Below are 25,424 nucleotides of genomic sequence, written 5' to 3'. Positions count from 1 at the left end.
GAATTTTTCATTATCAGACCAAATACAAACTATACTTACAGGCAGAGAATTCAACTTCTTAAGGTCTAAATTATATGTGAAATAAGTAGTATGAGCAATAAGTAATATCAAGATGTAAATGATATCAAGAACTCACTGAGTTACTGGAAAGGCACTTTAAAAATTAAATTCATGCATTTCTACCAAATTGATGAACTATAACTACATATTTCTTTCAAAGAAATAAATATAATAAAAGTAAACTGAGGCCTGTGGAGGTAGTTTAATAAAATCATTAAGCAGTTATACAAGCAAACTATACAGCAATGCATTGGTAAGTTATAGCGAGTGCCATTTTGTGTAATAAGGAAAAGGCTGGGTGTGAAGCATGAGTGTACAAGATACAAACAACCAAACGGCAAGCTATATATTTGAAAACACAGCTGTGGTTTATGTTCAGTCAGTTCATATCTCTAAGAGAACTATTTTTTTTAATGCATACAAAGGGCAAATTTCATTATCATGTGAATATTTAAAACTCTCTGATATAATAAATCCCCTAGGATTACATGTCTGCTAAACAGATTTCCGTCTCTTTCCAAATACATTATTGATCAGTTTAGCCATTGATTTAGATCCACTGGGTCTTCTCTTTTCTTTGAGTTTGAAGTTTGTCAGGATGTCCTTGATAATTCTGATAAACATCATCTCTACCTCCAGACACTGCTCTGCTGCAGATAATTCACAGAATTGGCAGCGGTTATCCAATGCCAGCTTTTGCCCTTCTTCCCAGCCAACCTCTCGCACGTGACAGAGATCTTGCTTGTTACCAACCAGAAGCACCGCTGATTCCACAGCTCTGAAATGTAGAACACAACTTTGGCAAAATTATTTTACAGCTCTTTTTTTTGCATTAGTAGGTTTATATAAAAATGAATTAAGGACAAAAAAATTATTGTGTGTGTATATGTGCTTCTTATGGTCATATGTAAGTGTACGACACAAATCTCCAATTATTTACAAAAATTATAGAATGTGGTATGTGACACAGAAGTAACAAGACTATTAAAGCATAGGATTTGCATTGATACAAACCTATTCTTGAATAATGGCTCTGTTTACCAACAAGGCATGATTATTAATTTTCCAAGTTCCATTATCCTATATGTAAAACAATCGTGAAATAGCACGTGTTAAACAGAATTCTCATGGAGATTTAATTAAATGATGTACATAAAAATACCTAGCACAGTCAGCAAAAGATGCTTACCAAGTATTATTTTTCATTTCCTTATCAATTGAAAGAGAAGGACTAACTAATATGTTTTTACTGAATAGCTACTATAATTGAACAATTTAGATATAATTTTCCTAGGGAAAAATATTACTCAATACTCATTGCTGTTTGTTCTTTGTTATTATCCATTATACCATAGTCTAGAGATAAATGTTATAATCTCATGACCTTGTGCAATTTTTCTATTTATTTAAGAAATATGTTTCCAGAGCTCCTGGGTGTCTCAGTCGGTTAAGCATCCAGCTCTTGATTTCGGCTCAGGTCATGATCTCACAGTTTGTGGGAGTGAGTCCCGCACCAGGCTCTGTACTGACAGCACAGAGCCTGCTTAGTATTCTCTTTTTCCCTCTCTCCTTGCCTCGCCCTCCCTGTCTCTCAATATAAGTATTTTTTTTAAAGAAAAACATTTCCTTGTTAAGATAATGTCTTCAACAAATATCAATAATTTTTCCTCGGTTACAGAGACAAATTTCTAAAACAGGGTTTCATTTGAAAGATAGAGTAAGACAACTAGTCCTTATAAATGCCATGGAACTCTGCCAAGTTATCTACTATAGGGAAGAAATGAATAAATGCAGTATTCAACTCTATCTATAAAGATACTGTCTTTAGATTCTGCTGAAAGTCAGTTTCATTTGCATGATGGTGTGTGTGAGTGGTGAGGGGAAAAGCACTGTGTCTGTTAGACTTTTCAAGGTATTAATATTTTTTCTATAAAATTCAGAAAAGTATTGTAAAGGATTAATGGGGAAGGATAAGTGAAATATTTTGAAGGGTGACTCATAATCAGATGTAATTTTATAAAACACTAACATATTTTGCTATCCTAGACTATCTACAGATTGAGAAGTGGAAATACTCTAAAAATTACTTAGTACATTAAGAAGATTGCCTTAAAAATGTCAAGTATAGGTGTTTTCATTTTTATGTTTTGACTATTCTTAAGTGATTCTTTTGATTTGGAAGAATAGCGAAGGAATTTTATTATTATCCCTTACCTAAGTCATGGAGGCATTTAATGCTTAAAACAATGAATTTCAAAACAAAAATCTGTAATATGAGAGGAAATCAGAGCTGCAAGTTACCTCAGTAAAATCAAGTCCTTTTCTCCTACCATGTTTCTATCAGTTTTATAACCAGAAAAATGAGGTCTAGAGATTAAAGTGGTTTACCTAAGGTCAATCAGATATAAACAAGAATTTACATCAATTGACTTCAGGGAAACAACATTTATCAATCATTATCCCATGGTTTCTTGATAGTGGGCATTTAAAATAGATATAAAAACACATATACCAATTTTCAGTAATAATATTGTGCTTCTTGCTTCCCAGATTAAAGTGTTATTTTGGATTCTAAGGGCAAATCTTATCACGAGCACAAAGAATCCTTTATATCAGCATGTCAAATAAAAATAAATATTTTAAATGGGAGAGGCTCAAACAAAAAAAATAAAGAAAATGGGAAATTCATATGTGTAAATGTATATCTACTAATACAAGAATGGTTTAAGGCAGGTATGCCTTCCCTCATAGTTTCTTTGTGTCAAGACAATTAACAATGGGTAATCATTGATCAGTTCTTTATTTTAGGAGGTGAAACAGAGAAAAATGTATTCTCATACTTAGAATTCGTAATGGTTTGATTATTCAGTCTATTTTGCTTTGATAGATTGAACAACCCAACGACAAGGAATTGGATGCCAAATGTAACAAATTTGGATTTATTTAATATCCTTAACATTTTTGTGGGAATGAAAAGAAAAGGTTGAAAAGTGAACTATCTTGTGTACAGAGAACCATTTTGCAAGTGAGTGTCATGTTAACAATAGAAGCTGTCTTGTAAAATAGCCATTTACTCAGAGCAAGTATCTGTTTATGTCAGCCAGGATATAAAGTATTCTCATCTTATTCCTTTTACTACATGTGTAACTCCCGTGGAATGGAAGGTGAATTGTTCAGGGCTGTTAAATTTTGTAATTGGAAGGCTGTATTAAGCTCTTCCTAATGATGCTTATAGCTATGATGATTTACTAAAAGGAAAGGCAAGAGGAATGGAGAATATCTTACCTTTTACAATGACTAGTTTGTGGCTCCCGAATTCTGTAGACCAGTGCTTTTGCAAAAGCAAATGAGGACCTGTCACTGATGTCATACACAATAACAAACCCATCTGCCCAATGCAGTTCACTTGTGAGGGAAAATTTTGCTTTCTTTGGCTGAAAATAAATCAAGCAAATTGAAACTGGTGGGATATTCCACCTGTATTTGACACTTCAGACAATTAATTAATGGTAACCCATTTTATCAAAAAATAGATAGATATTGGGAGTTTATAATATTAAAAATAATCTCTTAAAATTTTAATTAAAATTGAGAACACCTTTCAGTTTAAGACTGGCAACTTTACATTTACTCTTACCCAATCTTCTTCAAATCATGATTGAAAAAAAATAAAATAAAATAATACTTTGTTTTACTTACTTGAGAACAAGGGTCATATATTTCTAGGTTCAGTTGCTTCCCTTCCAAATACAAATGCTTACTATAGATAGATTCTGCAAAATATACATAAATTCAGGGTCATTATGGAAATACTCTAGAATTAAAAAAAATAAATTCATATTTGTATTACAGTCTTGCAAATTCAACTGGTCAGATTTTAGTGGAATAGAAGAGTGGCTTTTTTTAACTGTTAGTGATCAAATACATGCATGTTATATTTGCTCATACATATATGTATTTCTTATAAATAAATTTTTCCACCATATCTATTCAACTACATGCTTTTGTACTTATCTACTTATCTTCCATCTTACAACTATGGACGAATTATCTGTGTTTCCAAGGCCAATCCATTCATCATGAACTAGTTACCATTTCCTCTGATCTACTGAAGACATAACCATACCAATTCCACCTCTCTCTTCTGCATCATAAACTGTTCCTCTCTACTATATCATTATTAACCGCTGAATTTCTCCTAACTTAACAATCCTTTAGAACCCCCAATCTCTTCAACTATTGCCACATTGCTCTCCTAGCCTTTTAGTAAGTATCTACACCTCTGTGTCCAATTTCTGTCTCCATCTATCTCCATTTTTAGTACTATGATCCAAGCCATCATTAGTTTTTATTTAGAGTATTACAAAACCTCCTCATTCATCTCTCTGTTTTACCTCCTTCTTAACTCCCTTCTTGTGCCTAGTCTATTCTCAACACAGGAGAAAAAGTGAACCTTGTAACCAAATCATATCCCTTGTCTGATCAAATCTCTCCAATGGCTCCCCATCTCACTTGGATAAACCAAAGCCTTTAAAATGCCTGAAAATGTCCCTCTTTGTTTAATCTCCCATCACTTCTATGACTTCTTTGGCTATACTCTCTCAAATTATTTGCACACAAACTACACCATCCTCCATAGCATTCCTCAACTTTTTTCAGAAATTCCCTCCCTCAGAATTTTGGTAATTGTTTCTTCTGCCTGGAATGTAATCCTCCAGATATCTTCATGGCTCAATTTCACCACCTTTATTTCTCTATCCAAATATCACCTTCTCGGCAAAATCTACCCTGACTACACTATTTTAAATTTAAATTTTAACATACCATATTAGTGCCATTCCCCCATGATATTTTCTTTTTCTTTATAGCAGTTATCATCATATGAAATAACTTATACTTTTTTTTTTAAATTGACCCTTCCTTCCAGAATATAAATCTTATGGGGGCTTGGATATTTGTCTATTTTGTTCAATACTGTAGCCTCTCTATCTAGAAGGATACCTGGGACATGGTAGGTGCTCAATAAATATTTGTTTAATGAATAAAAGACTTCCTTTCTGTAACTGTTCCTCCAGAGTTTAATAAAAGACCTACTTCTCTCCAAAATGGCACACTGACAAAAAAATCATGACCCATTCTGGCAACATAACCCATAGCTAAAAAGATATAGCAAGATTTGGGGAGCTGACTTCAGGGGTTAAGGATGCATTTTAAAATCCTTTTAGGTTACATTTAATGAAATTTGTTATAGTTTCAGTAAGCCTTAAAATATGTTTTCAGACAGTTCCTTGTAACTTCATAGGTTACTACTGACTGTGAACCCTACAAGTTCCTTCTAGACGTTTAAACATATCTACTCAAAATTCAAAAACTGCCAGCTGGGGTCACTAACTCTTAACTTTTTAGAATTTTATTATTTCCCCTTCTGGTCTTCATTTACAAGATGGAATTATTTTCTGCCAGTTTTTCCTCGTGCAGTGATGATCTTTTTGCTCATTTGTTTATCTTTTCAAAATGTCTCTAAGTCATATATTTTTTAATGGAAATGTACCAGCCTGGAATGTATACACTTCATTTGTTTATATAACTATATCTTACAAAAGATTAAGGTGATTTTTTTGTTGTTGTTGTTGCTGTTGTTATTTTTGGGTGTGGTTTTATTTGTGTTGGTTTGGTTTTGTAATTGTGGAACATCTTTTCCTGCCTGACCCTTTGTGTTATATTGACTTTTTTTGACAGAGGTTTTTCACCTGAGAATTTAAACAATAGGAATTTCTTTTTCTATGTATTTCTTCTATCATTAATCAGTTTTCAAGCACTTTCCCTAAAATATTCCCAATGTCATATGGATTGAAGTAGTATGTTAAGTACATGTAGAAAGTAATACAATATAATACCTTAACGTTAGTTTCTAAAATTCTGGAATAATGCTACCTCATGAATGGAGGCTTTCTTGCTTTCTTGCTTTATTTCTTTCTTTTTTTGGTGGAGGAGATTATTTCTTATGGAAAAACATGTTTTCAATTATAACTTCCTCTTAATCTAAGGAAGAATTATTGCACAAAAAAATCAAAATCATTCCCCTTTCTTCCAACTCTCACAATTTTTTTATACTCTGCTGTTCTTGTTTAAAAAACATAAAGCAAAATCACTTTTCCCTCATGTCTTAAATCAGGTGAGTTATTAGTACTAATTAGTACTAATGTTGATTATTAATATTAGTATTAATATTGATTAATTGCTGAGCCAAAAATATACTCAAAACTCTGGCAAAGTTCCTCACTTTTTATTAATGCCTCACTCTGATATTTCCCATATGTCATGCTAATTCTGAACAAAATAAATTTAGAGCAGAGTTAGTAAAATTATTCTAAGATTATATTAAGACACTTGTTTTAGAATTTCTCTGAAACTTAGATAAGCAACCTAGATAATTTTGATATGATCTTTAATCAAGGTATAATTTTCCCATTATTTTCACATGGGAATAAATTAAAATAAGCTTTATTTTGTAGTTACTAGTGCTTTTATAATTAATATGTCTTCATCTTTCAACAAATGTTTATTTAATTTCAAAACTGTTTCATAGTTTACAAAAATATTCACACTGACACACCTCACAATATTAGGAGAGGGGGATCTTAGTTTTAATGTTCTTCTAATTCTAGACTGAAACAAACTGACTTCCTAATCCATCTCACTTAACATCAAATTGGGTGAATTTTATCATAAAAGCACATTCTATTCAAGTACCTATTTTGATATTTCCAACCAGAATCTGAATAAATAAGTTGCTGAAAAATGCAAAAATGGAAAATTCTACCAAAATGCTTCAGTGACCTTAATTGTGGTTTAATTAAAATGATGAAATTGTAAAGGTTAAAAAAAAAGTCTAAAGTGGTGACTTACCAAAATTAGAAGCATATTCTCCAATGAATCGCTTGGTAAGAAACCTTACTGTAAGTGCTACAAGACAAACAGGCTGGACTTAGGGTCTTTTCTGTTTTAGGATACAGATAACTTAGTTATGTACATAAGGTTTTATCTTTCAGCTCAAAAATTACCAAGCATTAATGCAGACCTTAAAGCTTTATTAAATTCTAGTCTAAATAATAGTCATCAAGATTTTCACTGTACAACCATAAAGATTAAAAGACTAGAAAGTGATCTGCCTATTCAAATCACTATGTAATTAATTCATGAATGCAAACAGGTAAGACAGCTTACTTTATGTAACAGAAACAGAGTTCTCATTAAGTTTCAGATTCAAGAACTATACCATCTCTTTATATTCTTTACCAGATCAAATCTGGCTCTAATAGTAACAAGGACAATATCACACATTTGTTTATCACACAGTTGTTTGCAAGGACAGAGGGACTTCAAAACCCAGGAAACAGAAAAAAGACCTCTAGTGTGGGTTTATCTTGCTGCAGCTCCTGGGTCTGGACAGTTGTCATCGTTCATTGAGATCAGGTAGCTCTATTGATGGCATCCTCACCACCATCATAATGGAACCAAAACCAAAATCCGGTAAAATAAAACAAAACTGTGACTTCCAAAGTCAGGGGCACCTGTTGCTCAGTCTGCAGGCATCTACAAAGCCACGCCCATCCTGTTTTTTCACCTCAGGAATGTTGCATTTAAAACATAATCCACAGGTCTCCCTGCATTCTTCTCCACCCTTAGGCTCCGACCAGAAGAATCAGTTCAAGGCCATTGTTTGGCCACTAGTGGATGTGAGGGCAGGTGTCTTAGAGTGAGAAGTAGGTGGGATGGTGATGGAGTGATTTACTGTTATTCCTACAAATTAATACTTCAAACGGTTATCTTTCTCAAAGTGCCTGTAAGTTCTATAAATATACAGTTAATTGCATTACTTCCTCATAAAAATGAAAACTCCTAATAAAAAGTAGTATACATAATTATGTAGCTATATTTACCTATTAGGTCGATATATTTCTCACTCGTTTTACACTCTGCACCATGCCACAGTATGCAACACCACTCACCAGATTTGCCTGTTCCTTCGCCACCCAAGACAGCAAGCTTCACATCGTTCATCTTGTCTTTCTGATCCTTCTTGCTCAGTCCTGTCTTTTGGAGCTATACTGACTTGAGCCCAGCATGTGCTTTTTAAAATCCTTTTTACTAATGCTGCTATCATTTCTCTAAGGCCAACTCCGCCCCATATTCCTCCCATCCAATAATAACTTTAAAAATGTTTTCCCGGAGTCTTTTTAAACATATTCCATTTAAAAAAATAAACATTGCAGTTACTATTTAGACATAAAGTCTTCGTAAGTCAATAGTTAAGAATTTCACAGAAATTCTGCAGAAGATTCTTAAGTCAGCTAAGAAAGCTTAGTTCCCAATCCTCTACTTTTTGTGTACCAGGAATTTACCTTTCTAGGACCTAGAAAAATGATTTCTCTAAATAAGAAAATGAGGTTTTAGAGGATGAGTATATATTCCTGTAAATCTACTTTGACTGGATCAGTTTTGATTTTTCTATAAAACCTGAGCCTATATTTTCTTGGACTCTTTCTGTGAAAGACAAAGGGAGTAAGTTTACTCAGTCATGACAAGAAATGAGAGAAGGAAGAGGATGGCTGTCTCAGATGTAGTTGTTTAGGGGTGACAGCAGGGCACATAAACACACAGCCCATGTTTTTGAGTCATATGAGGCTTTAATGAAAAATATGGACACTACAGAGTTTTATCTCTCCAATGTCTTTCTTAATAAGCTCTCTCTCTCTCTCTCTCTCTCTATTTTAGGTCAATAGACAATAGTATGGTTTCTGAGAAAAAAATAAAGCAAGCAGCTTCATGTTGTTTAAAAAGCAATAAGCAAAAAAAAAAAAAGCAATAAGCAGAAACCTGTCATGTTTCCTTCTGTGGTACTGTGATACCCCACATTACTTTCTTTCCTTTCTCTCTCTTCATTTGTATATGTATAAATTGGAGAGTTGAGAAAAGAGTACAACAACAAATAGAAGAACTCAACCTTGTGTACTAAATTTTGAGACCCAGGTAAAGGAGTTTCATTTCTAGGCTGGGTTGATCACAGGTATAATATGCTTTTTAAAAATGCATTTATTTAGCAAACATTGAGCAACTGCCGCTTTTTATTGAAGATGTGTTGAGTTAACAAGGTCAACAATTAAAGAATTCATTAAGATTCCTTAGTGAATCTACAGTCTACTAAGATGAAAATTGACATAATTAAAATTATAATAGACATGATCATCATGATCATGGATAAAACAGAGCTCTAACCAAGGGCTGAGGAAGGCAGAGCAGTGCATTGAAAGGTCTTCAAAAAGTAGGTAAAGCTTGAAACATGAGCAGGACCCAACAGAAGAAAGAAAAAGTGATTGGGAATTAGGGAGATGTGTCTATTCCAAAAGAAGAAATAGACTCTGTAAAGAAAAAGAAAAAAAAAAGGAAGAGAGAGTATGGCAATTTGTGATATCAAGGTTAACACATGAACCATAAAAAAAAATTAAAAATAACCTATGTTCTCTCTGTAATCCATACACCTATTTTAAGAGTAACAGGTAATTATTTTTTTTTTTATTAAGGAAGTTTTACTAGCTGATTTATTATATTATGAAATTGAAAGTTTTTTCCTCTATTTGGAGAAATTATATTTTTATCTTAAGAAAGTTCTGACTGATGTCTTTAGAAAGTTTAGTATATCTACTGATATGAAGGAAAAGCTTAATTTCATAGCATGCATGATATTGAAAACAATATATAGATAGTTACATATATATACCTACATTTTTTTTTTTTTGCCATATCCTGCTCCTCCCCACTGCCACTGAATTCCAAAACTAAATCTAATAAAAAAGCAGCCTAAGGGCACTTGGTTCCAGGGATCAAGCCCTGCCTCAATTCTCTCTCTCCTCTATGCCCCTACCTCCAAAAGCACGCCCACTCATGCTCTCTCTCTCTCTCTCTCTCTCTCAAAATAAACAAACATTAAAAAAAAGCAGCCTAGTGTTGGAATAGAGTGAATATAATTATGCACATGCTTTTCTAAGAAACAGAGTGTCTATATATTTTTTGGCCTCAGGTAAAGGGTGCTAACATATGAATGTTCTGATAGACATATTACTTATACTACCCCAAATCCTTTCACCTTTCCCTAAATAAATATTTATTCACAACCAATATAATTTTTTGTTACTTTATTCATTTATTGAATGAACAAAAATTTATTGAGTGTCTACTATAGGCTTGGCACTATTTTCAATGCTAGAAACATATTAGTGAATAAAGTACTTACAGATTCTGTTCATTGGAGATGGACCTTAAATATTAAAAAATAAGTAACGATTACATATCAGGTATTATTAATGCTATAATTTTATCTGTTTAATTTTGAGGTCAAGTTAACCGGCCCTTTTCAACTAATCTCATTTCCCTGTAATTTCTGTTAGAATAGATGCAAAGTTTTTTCACAAAAAGCTGCGGATTCAGAGGGTGGAGTGATTAAAAAAATCTCCAAGGAGAAAGATTATCTTTGTTCCATTATACTGTTCTAGAACATTAAAAAGATGGACTACTTCCCAACTCACTTTCTGTGTCTGCAATAATCTAAAATAGACATGAATGGTGTACATAGACAAACAGAAAACAAAGAAATCATAGAAATACAATGTTATTTATGAATATAGATCCCCAGGTCTGAAGTATATTAGCAAATCAAATCCAGAAGTGTATTTAAAGAGCCAATTGTAATGAGCTAGTAGAATTTATTCTAAGAAAGGCAAGTTGATTGAACAACAGGAAGTTTGGTAAAATATTCTAATACATTAGCATGATAAAGGAGAAAAACTGTATGAATAACCTGCTGCTAAAAGCATTTCATGAAATTTAACAACTGCTTAAAACAAAATACTTAGTAATCTAAAAATACATCTAACTTGATTAAGTTTATATATTTTTAATCCACATATCAGAAAAATAACAAATACATATAGAATTTTTACTCTTAATTTCCTCTAAAAAGAGTATTTTGTCTGTTAATTTTAGCACAGAATTCGTAGTCCTACTCAATACAATGAGGGGAATAAATTACATATATGAAAAAGGGGAGAAAAATAGTTACAACCTACAAATGATATTTTCCTTACCTGTATTTTATCTACATTATTAGCATACGTAAGATCATTCAGTAAGCTGGCAAGTAAAAGAAAAACATAGAAACAATAATTCCAGATGATAAAAATAGCAGCTAACACATGTTTTACACAGTGTATAACAGGTAATTTTTTAACATGTTTTCCAAGTATAACTACATTTAACCTTCTGAGAAACTTCAGGTAGGTGCCATTATTATATAATACAAATACAGTCCTTTTTCACAAAGAAAGGAAAAAAAGAAGTAAAAAGAAGAAAACTAAAAAGGAATGTATAGGATTTATATGATGAATTCTCTTACTGAAGATTATCAAATAAGACTTGAATACATGGACAAACATAAATAGAATGGCCCAATGTTATAATTATTACCAAATCAATCTAAAAGTAAAACGCAATGACAATTAAAAGCCCAACAAAGACGGTTTGATTGAATGTAGACAGCTTATTTTGAAAAAGAAAATATGTAAGAATACATGAGGAATTTTTAGGTAAAAGAGTGACAAAATACCTCTCATGAACCAAATAATACCAAAAAAAAAAAAATACTATTCTATTAAAATGTGATTGATAGGCTCATTAATCGAATAGATTTTTGAGTATAGAATTTGAGTACATAGAAATTTATTTTATTATGAATGCAATGCTTTTAATACATGTTATTTTTAAATTATGTTGATGCTATTAGAAAAAAAAATCTTAGAACAATGTGTTATATCTGTACCATATGCCACACAGAAAAATAAATTATGAATACTAAAAATCTTAGTGTGAAAATTAAATTCAGAGAAGTTTACATAGCCTTTGACATATATATGAGAATCTTCCAAATAATTGTAGAGAGGGAAAAGTCTTCTTAAGAAATAGATCCAGGGGCACCTGGGTGGCTCAGTCGGTTAGTGTCTGACTTTAGCTCAGGTCATGATCTTGCTGTTCATGAATTTGAGGCCCGCATCAGGCTCTGTGCTGACAGATCAGAGCCTGGAGCCTGCTTCAGATTCTGTGTCTCCCTCTGTCTGTCTGCCCCTCCCCCACTCACGTTTTGTCTCACTCTTTGTCTCAAAAATAAACATTAAAATATTTTTTAAGAAAAAAATCTAAAGACATATACAAAAATATATACAGAAAAAACAATATAATGAATTTTCATAATTGATCTTTAAGTGTTGGTTATGTTAGTCCCATGGGATTATTTAACAAAGTGTGTGAATTTGTACGTTTAATAGAAAATAAGTTTCTAGCTACAAATGGATTCTTTTTAATCAGAACTGAGGTATTTGTTTCACTTCAAATTATAATCCATGTTCTAAAAGAAAGTTCTAGCAGAAAACAAGTGTTTTTAAAATGGAATTACTTCTGGATAATGTTATGTGATAATATGGAAATTTATAATGGAAGAGTAGTTTTGTTTTTGTTTTTTAAGAAGAAAATGGTATTATTCTAATCTCACAAAGCACATGTTTTCAAACAGCTAACAGATTTGAAGTGCATTAAGAGTGTTCAGGTGTTTCCACATTATGTTGGGGTTACGTAAGCAATCTAGGGAATATTTATAGAAAAAAAGAACATTTGATTGCTAAGCTCTATCTCTTCTTGTTCTCAAAGCACTTTATGTTATGTTTCATGACATAAATAGCACAGATGGCATTCTCAGCCAGAGATTAGGAGCAATTTCTCTGCAATCATAAATCCTCCAAAATCTCTTGCAAAGGAATTATTCAAACGTGGACATTTGCCTAAACAAATGATGAAGATATAGGAATGGTGGCTACTATACAAAAGCTCTATTAATATTAACAGTAGCTAGCATACAAAAACTTCTATTAGTCCACAGTCTGATTTGGGGGGCTATAATACATGTATTTTAGAACTAATATTTGCTTAGTACATCAATTTATGTTCTAACAGTTCACTTATTACACTTTCCTAATAGATTTCTTTTTTGTATGTGTGATTATTTTTGATGGATTGGCTATTTATTTGAACAAGTATGTAAAACAGATTGCTATGTAACAAAACTACTCCCACATTATTTGGTCTGGGAAGACTATTTTCAGAGTCTACACCTATTTTCAGCGTAGAGTCTATACTAAGTTTTTGGCTTATAGCCTCTTGAGTGTTTAAAATTTAACAAATCATACTTGAATACTGAACACCTACCTATTCTACAAATTGAAACTAATCTGAGTTTATCTTTTCTTTTTCCTCTTCCTCTTTGTGCCCCATTTCCCTTCCTGTTGGTGTGAATGTGTTTCTCCTTGCTTGCTTTCTTCCTTTATTCTTGGCTGCTTTTAAGAGGTTTTAGGTGCCTTTCTTCATCAGCAGTGTTTTAAAATTTCACAATGTTATTTTCTGGTGCATGTCATTGTTTTCATTAATTGTACTGACACTCACCTCACCTTCTAAATTTAGAGATTCCTGCATCTCAGTTCTAGGAATTGTTTTTGTATTATGCCTTTAACAATTTTTTCAACTCTAGTTTTATGTGTTCTTCCTGTTTGAAATGGGCATTAATCAGATTTTGAAATTACAAGATTCATTCTTTTTTTTTTTTAAGTTTATTTATTTATTTATTTTGAGAGAGAGAGAGAGCACGAGCAGCAGAGGTGGAAAGAGAGAGAAGGAGAGGGAAAATCCTTAGCAGGCTCCGCACTGTCAGCACAGAGCGTGATGCAGAGCTCGAGCCCACGAACTGTGAGATCATGACCTGAATCAAAACCAAGAGTTGGGCACTTAACCAACTGAGCCACCCAGGATCCCCCAAGATTGACTCTTAATACTGACATTTTCTCTCCTATTGACCTGTTCTGTATCTTTAATTTCTCCTTTATGCTTTATTTCATAGATTCTACCTTGAGTATGCATATATATATGTATACATATATATATGTATGTATATATGTATACACACACACACAATTTTTAAGAGCTTTCTTATTTGTTGCTATCGTGTTGAAATAGTGTATACATTAATTTCAATTTAAAGAAAAAGTTTGACATATGCTGCAGTAGAATTTGAAACTATATAATCCCTTTCATAGTTAACTTCACCTTTATGAGTTAGTTTTGTTCTAAATCACACTGTAATACAGTAATTCAAAATAGGAGAGATAGTTTACCAGACCAAAAAAAACCAAAAAACAAAAAACAAAACTAAAGGACTTCAAGGAGTTCGTGACCACTAAGTCACACCATAATACATAAATATATGATTTTTACTATATGATATGTGTGTAGGAATTTCAATTAAACAAGGTAAAGATGCTTATATCATTCCCAAACAACTTGAAAACTCAGTTGACATCATTAATAGAACTGACCTATGAAAGTTATGCCTTTCTAATCCTAAATCACTTTTAGAACAAGTTTTGAAAGCTAATCTTTCATTTGGGTATCATATTCTAAAGGAAAATTTTATTCAATATGTAATGTTAGTAATTCACTAAATTACATGGGACTTTTTTTTTAAGAAAAATAATGAATACCTCACCAATTTGCAAAGATTTTCAAAGCATATGTGAACTAAATAATTGAATGCCTTTGCTAATTTTTCTCAGCGTGCATACTTATAATTGCAATTATCTTTTCAAGGTAACAATTCAGTATTTATCTTACTCTTTTAAATTATTCTTGAGGTGTTTATCGTTTGATGAGGTTTTAGTTTCCGGCTACATATATAATAGTTGAAACATGATAGCTAATAGTAATTACAACTCAGCTATTTGCCCTCTCTATTCTCTAAAAATGTATGTCAGTCTTTCTGTAGGCGCTAGTAATTTTCCTTGAAGTTACTTTAGTTTTTGTCAAAAGTTTGTGAGTAGACTAAAAAAGAATTTTGTTAGCTCTTAGCTGTTTCCTAATCACTTTAAGTTGGTCAGTAGAACAAAAGTGACTATGGTCTTCAAGAACTGTCTTCCTCTGTGATGTGGCCGCTCTATCAGGAAGCTTGAGTGAGCCGCACGGGGTTTGCTACAGTGAGGGCACATTCTGCAAAAATAGGCATTTAAAAGGCTGAGCAATGCATTTGTGAGAAGGATATGTTACTCATATTTTCTCAACTCCTTTCATTATCCTTTAGAAATAAATAATCCAGGGGCACCTGGGTGGCTCAGTCGGTTGAGCATCTGACTGTTGGTTTTGGGTCAGGTCACGATCTTGCAGTTTCCTGAGTTCAAGTCCCGTGTCAGGCTCTGTGCTGGCAGTGTAGAGCCTGCTTGGCATTCTCTGTCTTTATTTCTCTCTTCCCCTCCCCTGCTCATGCTGTCTCTGTCTCTCTCAAAATAAATAAATAAACTTTAAAAAGAGAGAAATAAATAATCCAAAATTAAATGTTCAGAATTCAAACTGAATCATACAATTAAATGGAATTGAATGAATAAAAAGTACGATTCCTCTGAAAGACTGTTATAAACAGACCTCAAAATATGTAAAGCTTCAAACAGAAGAAAAGTATATTTCCTGCTCACATAAAATACTAAATATGTGTTCCTGATCAGTGAAACTTCTCTCCCCCAACATCTTCAATGTCTGGCTTCCAAATATCGTGACCCAGGGCACTAGAAAGGGAAAAAGAAAGACAAATCATGTGTGGGAGGTTTGGGTGGGCTAGTCTGGAAGTGGTGCGCTTCTCTTTTGTTCACATAAACCTGAATCATAAATGAAACGTCAGTTCTTTGGCTGTTCCTGTGTCTCAAATGTTCTAGCTTTTGGACTAGCAATCATGCCATCAGTTCTGGTTCTCAGGTCTTCAGACCTGGACTGTAACTACACCATTGATTCTCCTGAATCCCCAGCTCACTGACTATAGATCTTAGGACTCCTCAGTCTCCATAGTCATATAAGCCAGTTTCTTATAACATGTATATTATTTGTGTGTATATATACACACATAATGTATATGTTTTATATATATATATATATATATATATATATATATATCAGGTCCTATTGGTTCTATTTCTGTGAAAAACCCTAATATAATTTCCAAGATGAAATTTTATTTTCTCTAATAGTATATCTCAAAATGTAATTTGCTCAGGGTTACACAAAGAGTAAAGGCAAGCTGGCCTAAAGCCTACAGTCTTTCCACTATAACACCCCACAGATCTCTCCTTTCCCTGCTCATTGATTCTTATGTGAAATAAAACAGATTTTTCTCTCTCCAACATTTTTTGCAAGATTTTGATATTATTGCTTCAGCCTCAATGATGTTATTCCAATAGGGTTATGATACATGTTTATATTTGGCTTTTTTTTTCTTACCTCATCTCCTTGGTTATTTTTTTGAAAAGTTGAGCCCATTAGAGCACCATCCCTTTATATTCATAAGTATAAAACCATGGTTAATTTTTTAGATATCTATTTTCTTTTCTACTTACATTTGAAGTAAATGTAATTTATTTTTTTTTTCAGGCTTGCTTTACACCAACTATTTTCTCCTATGGTTTTTTTCTAACTTAAAATTCTGCAATGACTTTCTTACATTTCTGCCAATTCTCTATTACAAAGAAAGCTATGTCCCACATTAGTTTGTTATTGCTGCAAAACAATTTACCATGGACTTAATGACTTAAAACAACCACATATTTATTATCTTGAAACTTCAATAGATCAAAAGACCATGCAGCAGTGTTTAACTGGGTTTTCTGATTTGGGATCTCACCAGCCTGCAAGCTAGGTGTCAGCTGGGGCTGTGATCGTCTCTGAAGCCTTATTGGTTAAAGTACTATTTCCAGTCTCCTTGTGGCTGTAGAACTCTGATTCTTCTCTTTGTTGTCGTAGTTGGTGGTGGTGGTTGTCGGCCAGGGACCTCTCTGAGTTCTTGGATACATACTGCTTACAGTTCTTGTCACTTGGGTTTGTCCATATGACCTTGCAGATAATAGATGGATAGATAGGTAGATAGATAGATAGATAGATAGATAGATAGATAGATAGATAATATAAACATATAGACAGATATTGATCGTGTGTTTGTGTGAGCCTTATACATATTTATCTTAATGTAATTATAGGACTGATATTTCATCATTTCTGCCATACTGTACTAGTTAGAAGCAAATCCCAAGCCCCACCTGCACTCAAGGGGAGGGGATCACATGGGATGTGTCTCACTGGGGATCACCTTAGGGTATATCTGTAACGTGCCCTAACTCTTTATTTGATGTTTGTTCTAAACAAAATATATCTTTATTTTGTTTTATTTATAGATGGCAAGTGTTAATGGTGATTAGATCACATTTCACATGAATAATTAAGCATGTGTGGACCTGTTTTTTAGTGTGTTCTATATAATTTTGAGTCAATGTGCTCCATATAATCCCATTAGCCAGTTATGTCTTGGAATTTCATCTTAAGAAAATGAATTAATAAGCCAGCATTTGAAAAGTGATGCATTTTTACTTGCATCATTTTGTTAGATATGGTCAGGAAGTAGGCCACACTGGTTGTGAGTGCTTTGGACAGTGAGATAAGCTTATACTATCTTTCTGGTTCTTTCCCACTCGGTAAGTCATCTATTTTGAAAATAAAAGAGCAGAGCTGCCTTCATTTCAAAAGATTAAGAAATACAGAGTGAGTGCTTACTATGGGCCAGACATCATGCTAGGACATTGACAGTAAGAAAGGGAAATGAATAAAATCATTCATCCTCTGCCCTGGCAAAGTTTTCATTTTAGTGAGGAAGATTTAATATTTATATATCAAGTATAAATTGAGGTAAGTACAAGGTGCCTTGTACTTGCACATATAGGAGAAACCTAGCTAAATTCTAAAGGGTAGGTGGAATAGGCTGAATAGTGGCCCTTTAAGATATCAGGCTCTAATTAATCTGGAACCTGTAAATGTTAGAATATGTAGAAAAAAAGGATTTGCAAATGTGATTAAGTTAAGAATCTTGAGATGGGGAGATTATTGAAGCGGGCTCTAATATAATCACACGCATCCTTATAAGAAGGAGGCAGAGAGGAATTTGACATGGAAGAGAAGACAATGGAACCACAGAGACAGAAATTGGAGTGATCCATCACAAGCCAACGAATGCTGAGCCACCAGAAACCAGAAGAAGCAAGGAATGGATTTTCCCTTAGTGATTCTGAGGGAGCAGGACCCTGCTGACACATCGATTCCAACCCAGTGAAACTGATTTTGAATTTTTGGTCCCCGGAACTAGAAGAGATACTTGTTTTGTGATTTTATGCCACCAACTTTGTGGTAATCTTTTACACAAGCCTTAAGAAACTAATAGAGAAGGTATTACAGACAGAAAGAACAGCTTGAACAGTCATAGAGTAGAAAGTAGATGGTAGATGCTGGGCACTGGAGTACCTCTGCATTACTGGAAAGCAAAAACTGAGTAAAAATGGTGAGAATCAAGGCTCCTTGACAAAATGAATACAAATTATGGTGGCCTTACATGGCATGCTAAACACATTGTCTTACAGGACATAAAGAGTTATGAAGGATTTTTTTTTTAATTTTTTTTAACATTTATTTATTTTTGAGACAGAGAGAGACAGAGCATGAACGGGGGAGGGGCAGAGAGAGAGGGAGACACAGAATCGGAAGCAGGCTCCAGGCTCTGTGCCATCAGCCCAGAGCCCGACGCGGGGCTCGAACTCATGGACCGCGAGATCATGACCTGAGCTGAAGTCGGACGCTTAACCGACTGAGCCACCCAGGCGCCCCAGGAGTTATGAAGGATTTTTAAGTAGAAGGGGCACCTGGCTGGCTCAGTCAGTGGAGCATGCAACTCTTGATCTTGGGTTATAAGTTCGAGCCCCATGTTGGGTGTAGAGATTACATAAAAATAATTTTTTCAAAAAAAGAATTTTTAAGCAGGAGAGTAATACATTATTATTAAATGCTCCACTCTGGGAAGTAATATAAGATATGGTTTGAAGTAGGGAAATAGAGAAGGTAAGAGAAACTAAATAAGTAGAAGCAGTAACACCTGTTATGTTATTTTACACTCTCAAAGGGTCTCAGAGTGACAATGGGATCAAGGGAATATTGTTTTGAGAAATGCTTGGCCAATAAAAATTTAAAATTCAGCAGGATTCGGTGATTAGGGAGGTGGTATGAGAAAGGGAGAATAAACCTAAGATGAGTACCAAGTTCTGACTCAAAATTATGAAGTTGATAGTGGTGTTGTAACTGAGCACTTGCTTTGTTCAATTTCGCTTATGAGAAGCAGTTTGAAGGAGCAAATGCTTCCCGTTTTGGGCATGTGAAGTTTGAGATATCCTTGGGGGTGTCCAGTAGTAAGCTGGCTGTACAAGTCTAATGTGAGAAAACAGGCAGAGCTGAAGGGAAAAGCAGTTCATCTTATCAATACACATTCAGCACAGAGTTAAGCTTGTTTTTATGACAGGGATTGCAAATTGATATGTGGTTTTCTGGAAAAAAAAAAACCCACTTTGATCTCTATAGAAGAGAGAAAGCTATTTACAAAGAGTTTTCCACATTTGGCTTTTTTAGATGATTTCTTAAGCCAAAATGCCTTAGATATTTTGGATATTCTAAAAAAAAAAACCACTAAATAAAATATTTCTGCTTATTTTAACAACCCCATAAATAAGCATTATGGATCCTATTTGTCCCAGTTTGTAAGCATGCATTCTGAGGCTCAGAGGGGATTTTAAGTATGCAACCCGGAGAAATTCTCCTAGTAAGTAGAAGCTAGAATTTAAGCTACAGTTTCTGTGATGCATAATTTCAGTAATTTTTCTACTGTATCATGCTGTCTCTTACTTTTAATATACCTCTTCTCTAAGCTAGATGATTCTTATTGGTAGCATTTCTTGAAACTGATTTTTAAAATCAGTTTATAGTACCATATAACAGAACTGAAAATGTTACAGAAATTAATTTTCAAAACAAATTATAGTCCTATAATGTATAGCATAGCACTAAACATAGAGTGGGTGTCCCAAATGTCATATATTAATTGTTGGCTGACAATTTTGATTGTACCAATCAAGCCAAGATTCATCACCAAATTTTCATTTTAAAAGATGATGAGTTGTGTAAAGCCAAAGTATTATTTTAACTTCTCTTACACAGAAATCTTCTGTCTCTGATAGACTTTTTTTTTTAACTTATTTAAGCAAAGACCTGGTCTCTGTCACTCTAATAATTAAATTCTTTCCAAAGGAACTCTAGCTGAGAACAGAAACTTCCTTATTTAGAATCTGAAGTGAAATATCCTTTTGCAAATCTGTTTTAATTTTGTGATCCTTATTCTTACACTTGTTTTTCTTATTCAATGGTGACAATATTTAGCTATGTTCTTCTCTAGTTGCAAAGGGAACTGTATTTTGTTAGGAATATTTGAAAATACATTCACAAAAAGTGTATTTGATTAAGGAAAAATGTTGACAATTTTCTTCCTCAAGAACAAATTTTTTTTTCATATTACCAATGCTTTGGTTGGTTTTCTGCCCTATATGGACACATATTTAAAAGCCATTTCCATCACTAGCCTGGTTCCTAAGAACTTGGATTTGTTCCCACTATTCCCTGTCTACCAGGTTTAAAGTTGTAATAGTGACCATTTGGAGAATTCTAGTTGAGCATCAGGCTTCTCTGAACTATAAGCCTGGACAGGCCAGCTGCTCCTCAGGAACTCGTCTCTAGGGTTGGGTTCCACATGCTCATTTCTATCGCAACCAAGCACATCCCTCTGTCTGGGGTATGCTCTATTTTTTAGTAATCATTGAAATCAAGTAGGCTTTAATACTTCAATCAAGTCATGCTGAATCAGAAAAGAATTAATATTTATACAAGCATACCTCAGAAATATTGTAGGTTTGGTTCCATACCACCACACTAAAGCAAATACTGCAACAAAGTTAATAAAGGTGTTTTTGGAACATATAAAAGTACAGTGCATATAAAAGTTATGTTTATACTATACGGTAGTCTATCAAGTACACAATAGCATAATATCTAAAAAGCACTTGTATACTTTAATGAAAAAATGCTTTCTTACTAAAAATGCTAACCATCATCTGAGTTTTCCATAATCACTGATCACAGGTCACCATAATAAATATAATAATAATAAAATTTGAAATATTGTGAGAAGTACCAAAACTTGATGCAGGCACAAAGTGAGCATATGCTGTTGGAAAAAAAAAATGGCGCTGATGGACTTACTTCAGGCAGGGTTGCCGCAAACCTTCAATTTGTAGAATCACAGTATATGTGAAGTACAATAAAATGAGGTATGTCAGTAGAAACAAAAAATATTCAAAAATGTCCAAGATAACCATGCACAGTAATAACTTTTGAGATGATCAGTGGTAATGAAAATGAATGAGCAATTCTGAAAAACACTTAGGAAAATTTGTTTGCAAAGACAGATTCGGTTTAGAATGATGACAACTTATCAGGTCTATAATATTGGTATACTAACTGCTTTATTAACAGTAGTGGGGAAACTGATTAGAAAAGATAATTTTGGTTTCAAGATATATTACATTTGAGAGTAATCTGATTATTAAAATAACTATTAAATTTATTACGAAAGAACTATATTACCTAGGGGCGCTGGGTGGCTCAGTCGGTTAAGCGTCTGACTCTTGATTTTGGCTCAGGTCATGATCTCACAGTTCATGGAATCAAGCCCTGTGAAGGGCTCTGTACTGACAGTGTGAAGATTGCTTGGGATCCTCTCTCTCTCTCTCTCTCTCTCTCTCTCTGCCCCACCCCTGCTCTCCTCACATGCACTTTCTCTTTCTCTCTCTCAAAACAAGTAAACATTTTTTTTTAATTTTTTTTTCAACGTTTTTATTTTATTTTTGGGACAGAGAGAGACAGAGCATGAACGGGGGAGGGGCAGAGAGAGAGGGAGACACAGAATCGGAAACAGGCTCCAGGCTCTGAGCCATCAGCCCAGAGCCCGACGCGGGGCTGGAACTCACGGACCGCGAGATCGTGACCTGGCTGAAGTCGGACGCTTAACCGACTGCGCCACCCAGGCGCCCCTCAAAACAAGTAAACATTAAAAAAAGAAAAGAAAACTACATTACACAAAATCTCCGTGATATTACTCAGTTTTAGAGAAGAGAAAATAAGAGTGAGTGTTAAATATGAACTAGTGTCTCTCAGTCAGTCCATACAGAGAGATGGCCTGTGTTTCATTTTTATGTTATGTTTATTTTAAAACTTTCTGATAAAACAATCCCACTTATAGTGCCCATATAATACACATGGTAAAACAGATATAAAACAAAAGGGGATTCTTAACATGGTAGTTAATTAACTAAGGAGTGAATTCCCACCCCCATTTAAAGGTATTCAAATACAAAAACAAGCTAAAATTCTCTGGCTGGACTGGTGCCCCAAATTGCCAATTTATATTTATTTGATTTATTTTATTTATTTCTTTTAGTTAATATCCCATGATGTTCTTTACCAGCAGGTTACGTCCTGGTAAGATTGCTTTCTCCTGAGGGCAGGCTTTGTTAAGAAGAACAGAATGATCTGGCATGTTTAAAAATGGTTCATTTTCTTCTCTCCTTGCCAGAAGCATGAGGGCATTTTTCTCTGGTTTACACTCTAAATAGCTCGTAAAGCTCCTAGAGGTAAAACTCACAAAAGTGTAGAGCTTCCCTGTAACTGGGTCCCCCTGGAGGCTTTCTCACACTTGTCTGAAGTGAGCCTCCATCAATTCATCAACTACAGTTCAGGTTTTCCTATCCTGGCACTGGTTCCCACAGAGGGTTCTGCTCTGGTAAGTTGTGATTTTCCATATTTGCCTCTCTGTCTCTCCACCTAACGCTCTGCCTTGTGACTTCACTTTTCTAATGAATTTACGAAGAGTTGTTGATTTTTTCAGTTTGTTCGTTTTGTTACTTGTTATTAGGAGTGAATGACAACTTCTAAGCTCCTTACATAACAATAGCAATATTTCATTTTAGGGGGTGGGAAATTACAGAAATCTGGGAACAGAAATCTACACAGCATGCCAGTTGAAATAGGGTAATTATTATACTTATTTTACAGATGGTTAGCAGACTCAGAGGGATTACATAATTAGCTTATGATTTTACATCAACAATTGGCAAATACATGTTTTAAATAAGTCCTGGCATTAATATTACATGCTAGACTTTCTTAGAACAATGAAAGCAAGTTTATGGAATTTCCATTTTTTAAAGCTGGAATACACATATCTCAGACACTCATCATCTTATAAGTCACTAATCAAGAACTCAAACACATTTAAGTATTAGGCATGTAACATAACTGTATGAAATGGCAAGAAATGGATAGATATAAAAAAAAAGGAGAACTTAACATGGTAGTTAACTAAGGAGTGAATTCCCACCCCATTTAAAGGCGTTCAAATACAAAGTTAGAACAAAAATAAACTTAAATTCTCTGGCTGCCCCAATTTGGTGCCCCAAATTGCCAGTTTTTATTTCTTTCTTTCTTAAAGATTTTATTTTCTAAGTAATCTCTACACCCAGCATAGGGCATGGACTTACAACCCTGAGATCAAGAGTCCCATGCTCTACTGACTGAGCCAGCCAGGTGGCCCCCTCTCCAAATCGCCAGTTTTTTTAAAAACCTTATAAGCGATTAAATTCTAGGTTATTTTGTGAATTTTTCAATTTTTAACACCACATAAAACAATTTGATTATGATTTTCAATCATTTTGAATTCACCTAAACATAAGAAATCAGGATTTATGTCCTTAAACTATTGGTTCAAATCCAGGACTAAAATATCTCACATAGAAAACCAAAAAAGAAAATGAATACATACCAAAAATAAAGTTGAAAATAAATTATAAGACAAGCTAAAAATAAAACATATGGGAACAAAACAAATATACTTATCCTGAAAGTAATCTGATTGTAGAGTTCTAACTCTCCTGAAAGTAATCTGATTGTAGAGTTCTAACTCTCACTAAATATTGTGTTAGGTAAAAATACAAACTTTTGCAAACCCTACATCATTCAAACCTCACAATAATGATACCAATAACAACTCTTTTCCCTAAATCCTCAAAATTACACGTTATTATTGTTATTATTAGCAGTTTTTATGGTCCAAGTGACTTTTTAAAAGACTTATCCTCCTAATACAAATGTTCACCAATTCCTCTTGCATTTCAGGTCTTCCTTACAGAATAATTTCCTTCTACTGAAATAACATCCTTAAAAGTTCCTTTAGTGACCATCTCTTGGACATATGATAATTTTGTCTGAAACTGTCTTTATTTTTCTCTTGCTCTTGAGAGAGAATGTCTTTGGATATTTATTGGTTGCTATAGAGTGAGTGTGGCAAAATTTTCTTTTGCAAAAATATAGAAGCCTAGTACTCACCTGTTTCCTCTTCCTTTTAATTCATTCCCTCAGTTGCCACTATCATCATCATCATCATCATAACTGTGACTCTCTGTTTCTGAATTTAAATTTAAGAAAAACATTTCAATATTTTTTCATGTAAGATAATTTGACTAATGTCATAAAAATTTAAGATACTTAGTTTTATTCTTTCATTTAAATTCTAGTTTGTGGCAATTTATCAGTTTAGAAGTATAAACCTTAAGCTGTCTTGATGCAGCTTCAAAAAGGTTAAAATCTGGATTCATGAAATTAATCGCTCTTTCCTTCTTCCCTTGATCATTTTAACTCTGATCCAAATAAACAATTTAAATCTATTTGTGAAGAGATAATTATGCCAATGAAATTCAGTTGACTGCTCTCAAAAACTTAGAGCTTGGAAAATTAGTCTTTACAAGTTGTTGTAAATCTTTTTAATTCACAGCTAAGTTATTGGGGTACTTTGGTGGCTTAGTTGGTTAAGCATCCTACTTCGGCTCAGGTCATGATCTTGCAGTTTATGGGCTCGAGCCCCACGTCAGGCTCTGTGCTGACAGCTCAGAGCCTGGAGCTTGCTTCAGGTTCTGTGTCTCCCTCTCTCTCTGCCACCCCTCCTCTCTTTCTCTCAAAAATAAGTAAACAAAAAAAAAAATAACTTGGTTATTTTGAAAGTCTTGTGGATACTGAGAACATTTTGGGCTTAGCATTAGATATGTATCCTATGTGTTTTGTAATTTTTACTATCTAATTTATATTGAGTAATCTTGAATAATATAACTTTATTTCTGTAGGAATCATGGAATAAAAGTCCATGGTTGTTTATTTAAGAAGAAGAAGAAGAAGAAGAAGAAGAAGAAGAAGAAGAAGAAGAAGAA

General features: G+C 33.7%; 1 protein-coding gene and 1 long non-coding RNA gene across 6 annotated transcripts in view; both read right to left on the bottom strand.

Annotated features, from left to right (window-relative positions):
* Window positions 1–243: 243 nt before the first annotated feature.
* RERGL (RERG like) lies at window positions 244–11,733 on the bottom strand. 5 transcript variants are annotated; one of them, XM_040488791.1, is made up of 6 exons: window positions 11,205–11,733; window positions 10,355–10,378; window positions 6,970–7,026; window positions 3,760–3,833; window positions 3,346–3,494; window positions 244–856 (listed from the first exon to the last, which is right to left on the bottom strand). In XM_040488791.1, the coding sequence occupies exons 2-6, from the start codon at window positions 10,365–10,367 to the stop codon at window positions 556–558; spliced, it is 594 nt and encodes a 197-aa protein (XP_040344725.1). In that variant the 5' UTR covers window positions 10,368–10,378; window positions 11,205–11,733; the 3' UTR covers window positions 244–555. The 5 variants fall into 5 exon arrangements, with proteins under 5 accessions (XP_040344725.1, XP_040344726.1, XP_040344722.1 ...); XM_040488792.1 differs by lacking the exon at window positions 11,205–11,733 and having other exon boundaries at window positions 10,355–10,394; XM_040488788.1 differs by lacking the exons at window positions 10,355–10,378; window positions 11,205–11,733 and adding an exon at window positions 8,073–8,796.
* Window positions 11,734–16,162: 4,429 nt separating this feature from the next.
* LOC121038862 (uncharacterized) overlaps window positions 16,163–25,424 on the bottom strand; it is a 122,141-nt gene continuing 112,879 nt past the window's right edge. The window contains exons 5-6 of the long non-coding RNA XR_005794544.1: window positions 24,550–24,628; window positions 16,163–17,082 (exon numbers count right to left, since the gene is read on the bottom strand). This is a non-coding gene — a long non-coding RNA (uncharacterized LOC121038862). The remainder of the gene's footprint in view (window positions 17,083–24,549; window positions 24,629–25,424) is intronic.

Source organism: Herpailurus yagouaroundi, unplaced genomic scaffold, assembly GCF_014898765.1.
Source record: "Herpailurus yagouaroundi ecotype Mexico unplaced genomic scaffold, PumYag 166, whole genome shotgun sequence".
Taxonomy (NCBI): domain Eukaryota; kingdom Metazoa; phylum Chordata; class Mammalia; order Carnivora; family Felidae; genus Herpailurus; species Herpailurus yagouaroundi.
Note: the sequence above shows the minus strand (reverse complement) of the source record. Positions and strands in the feature narration are given on the sequence as shown.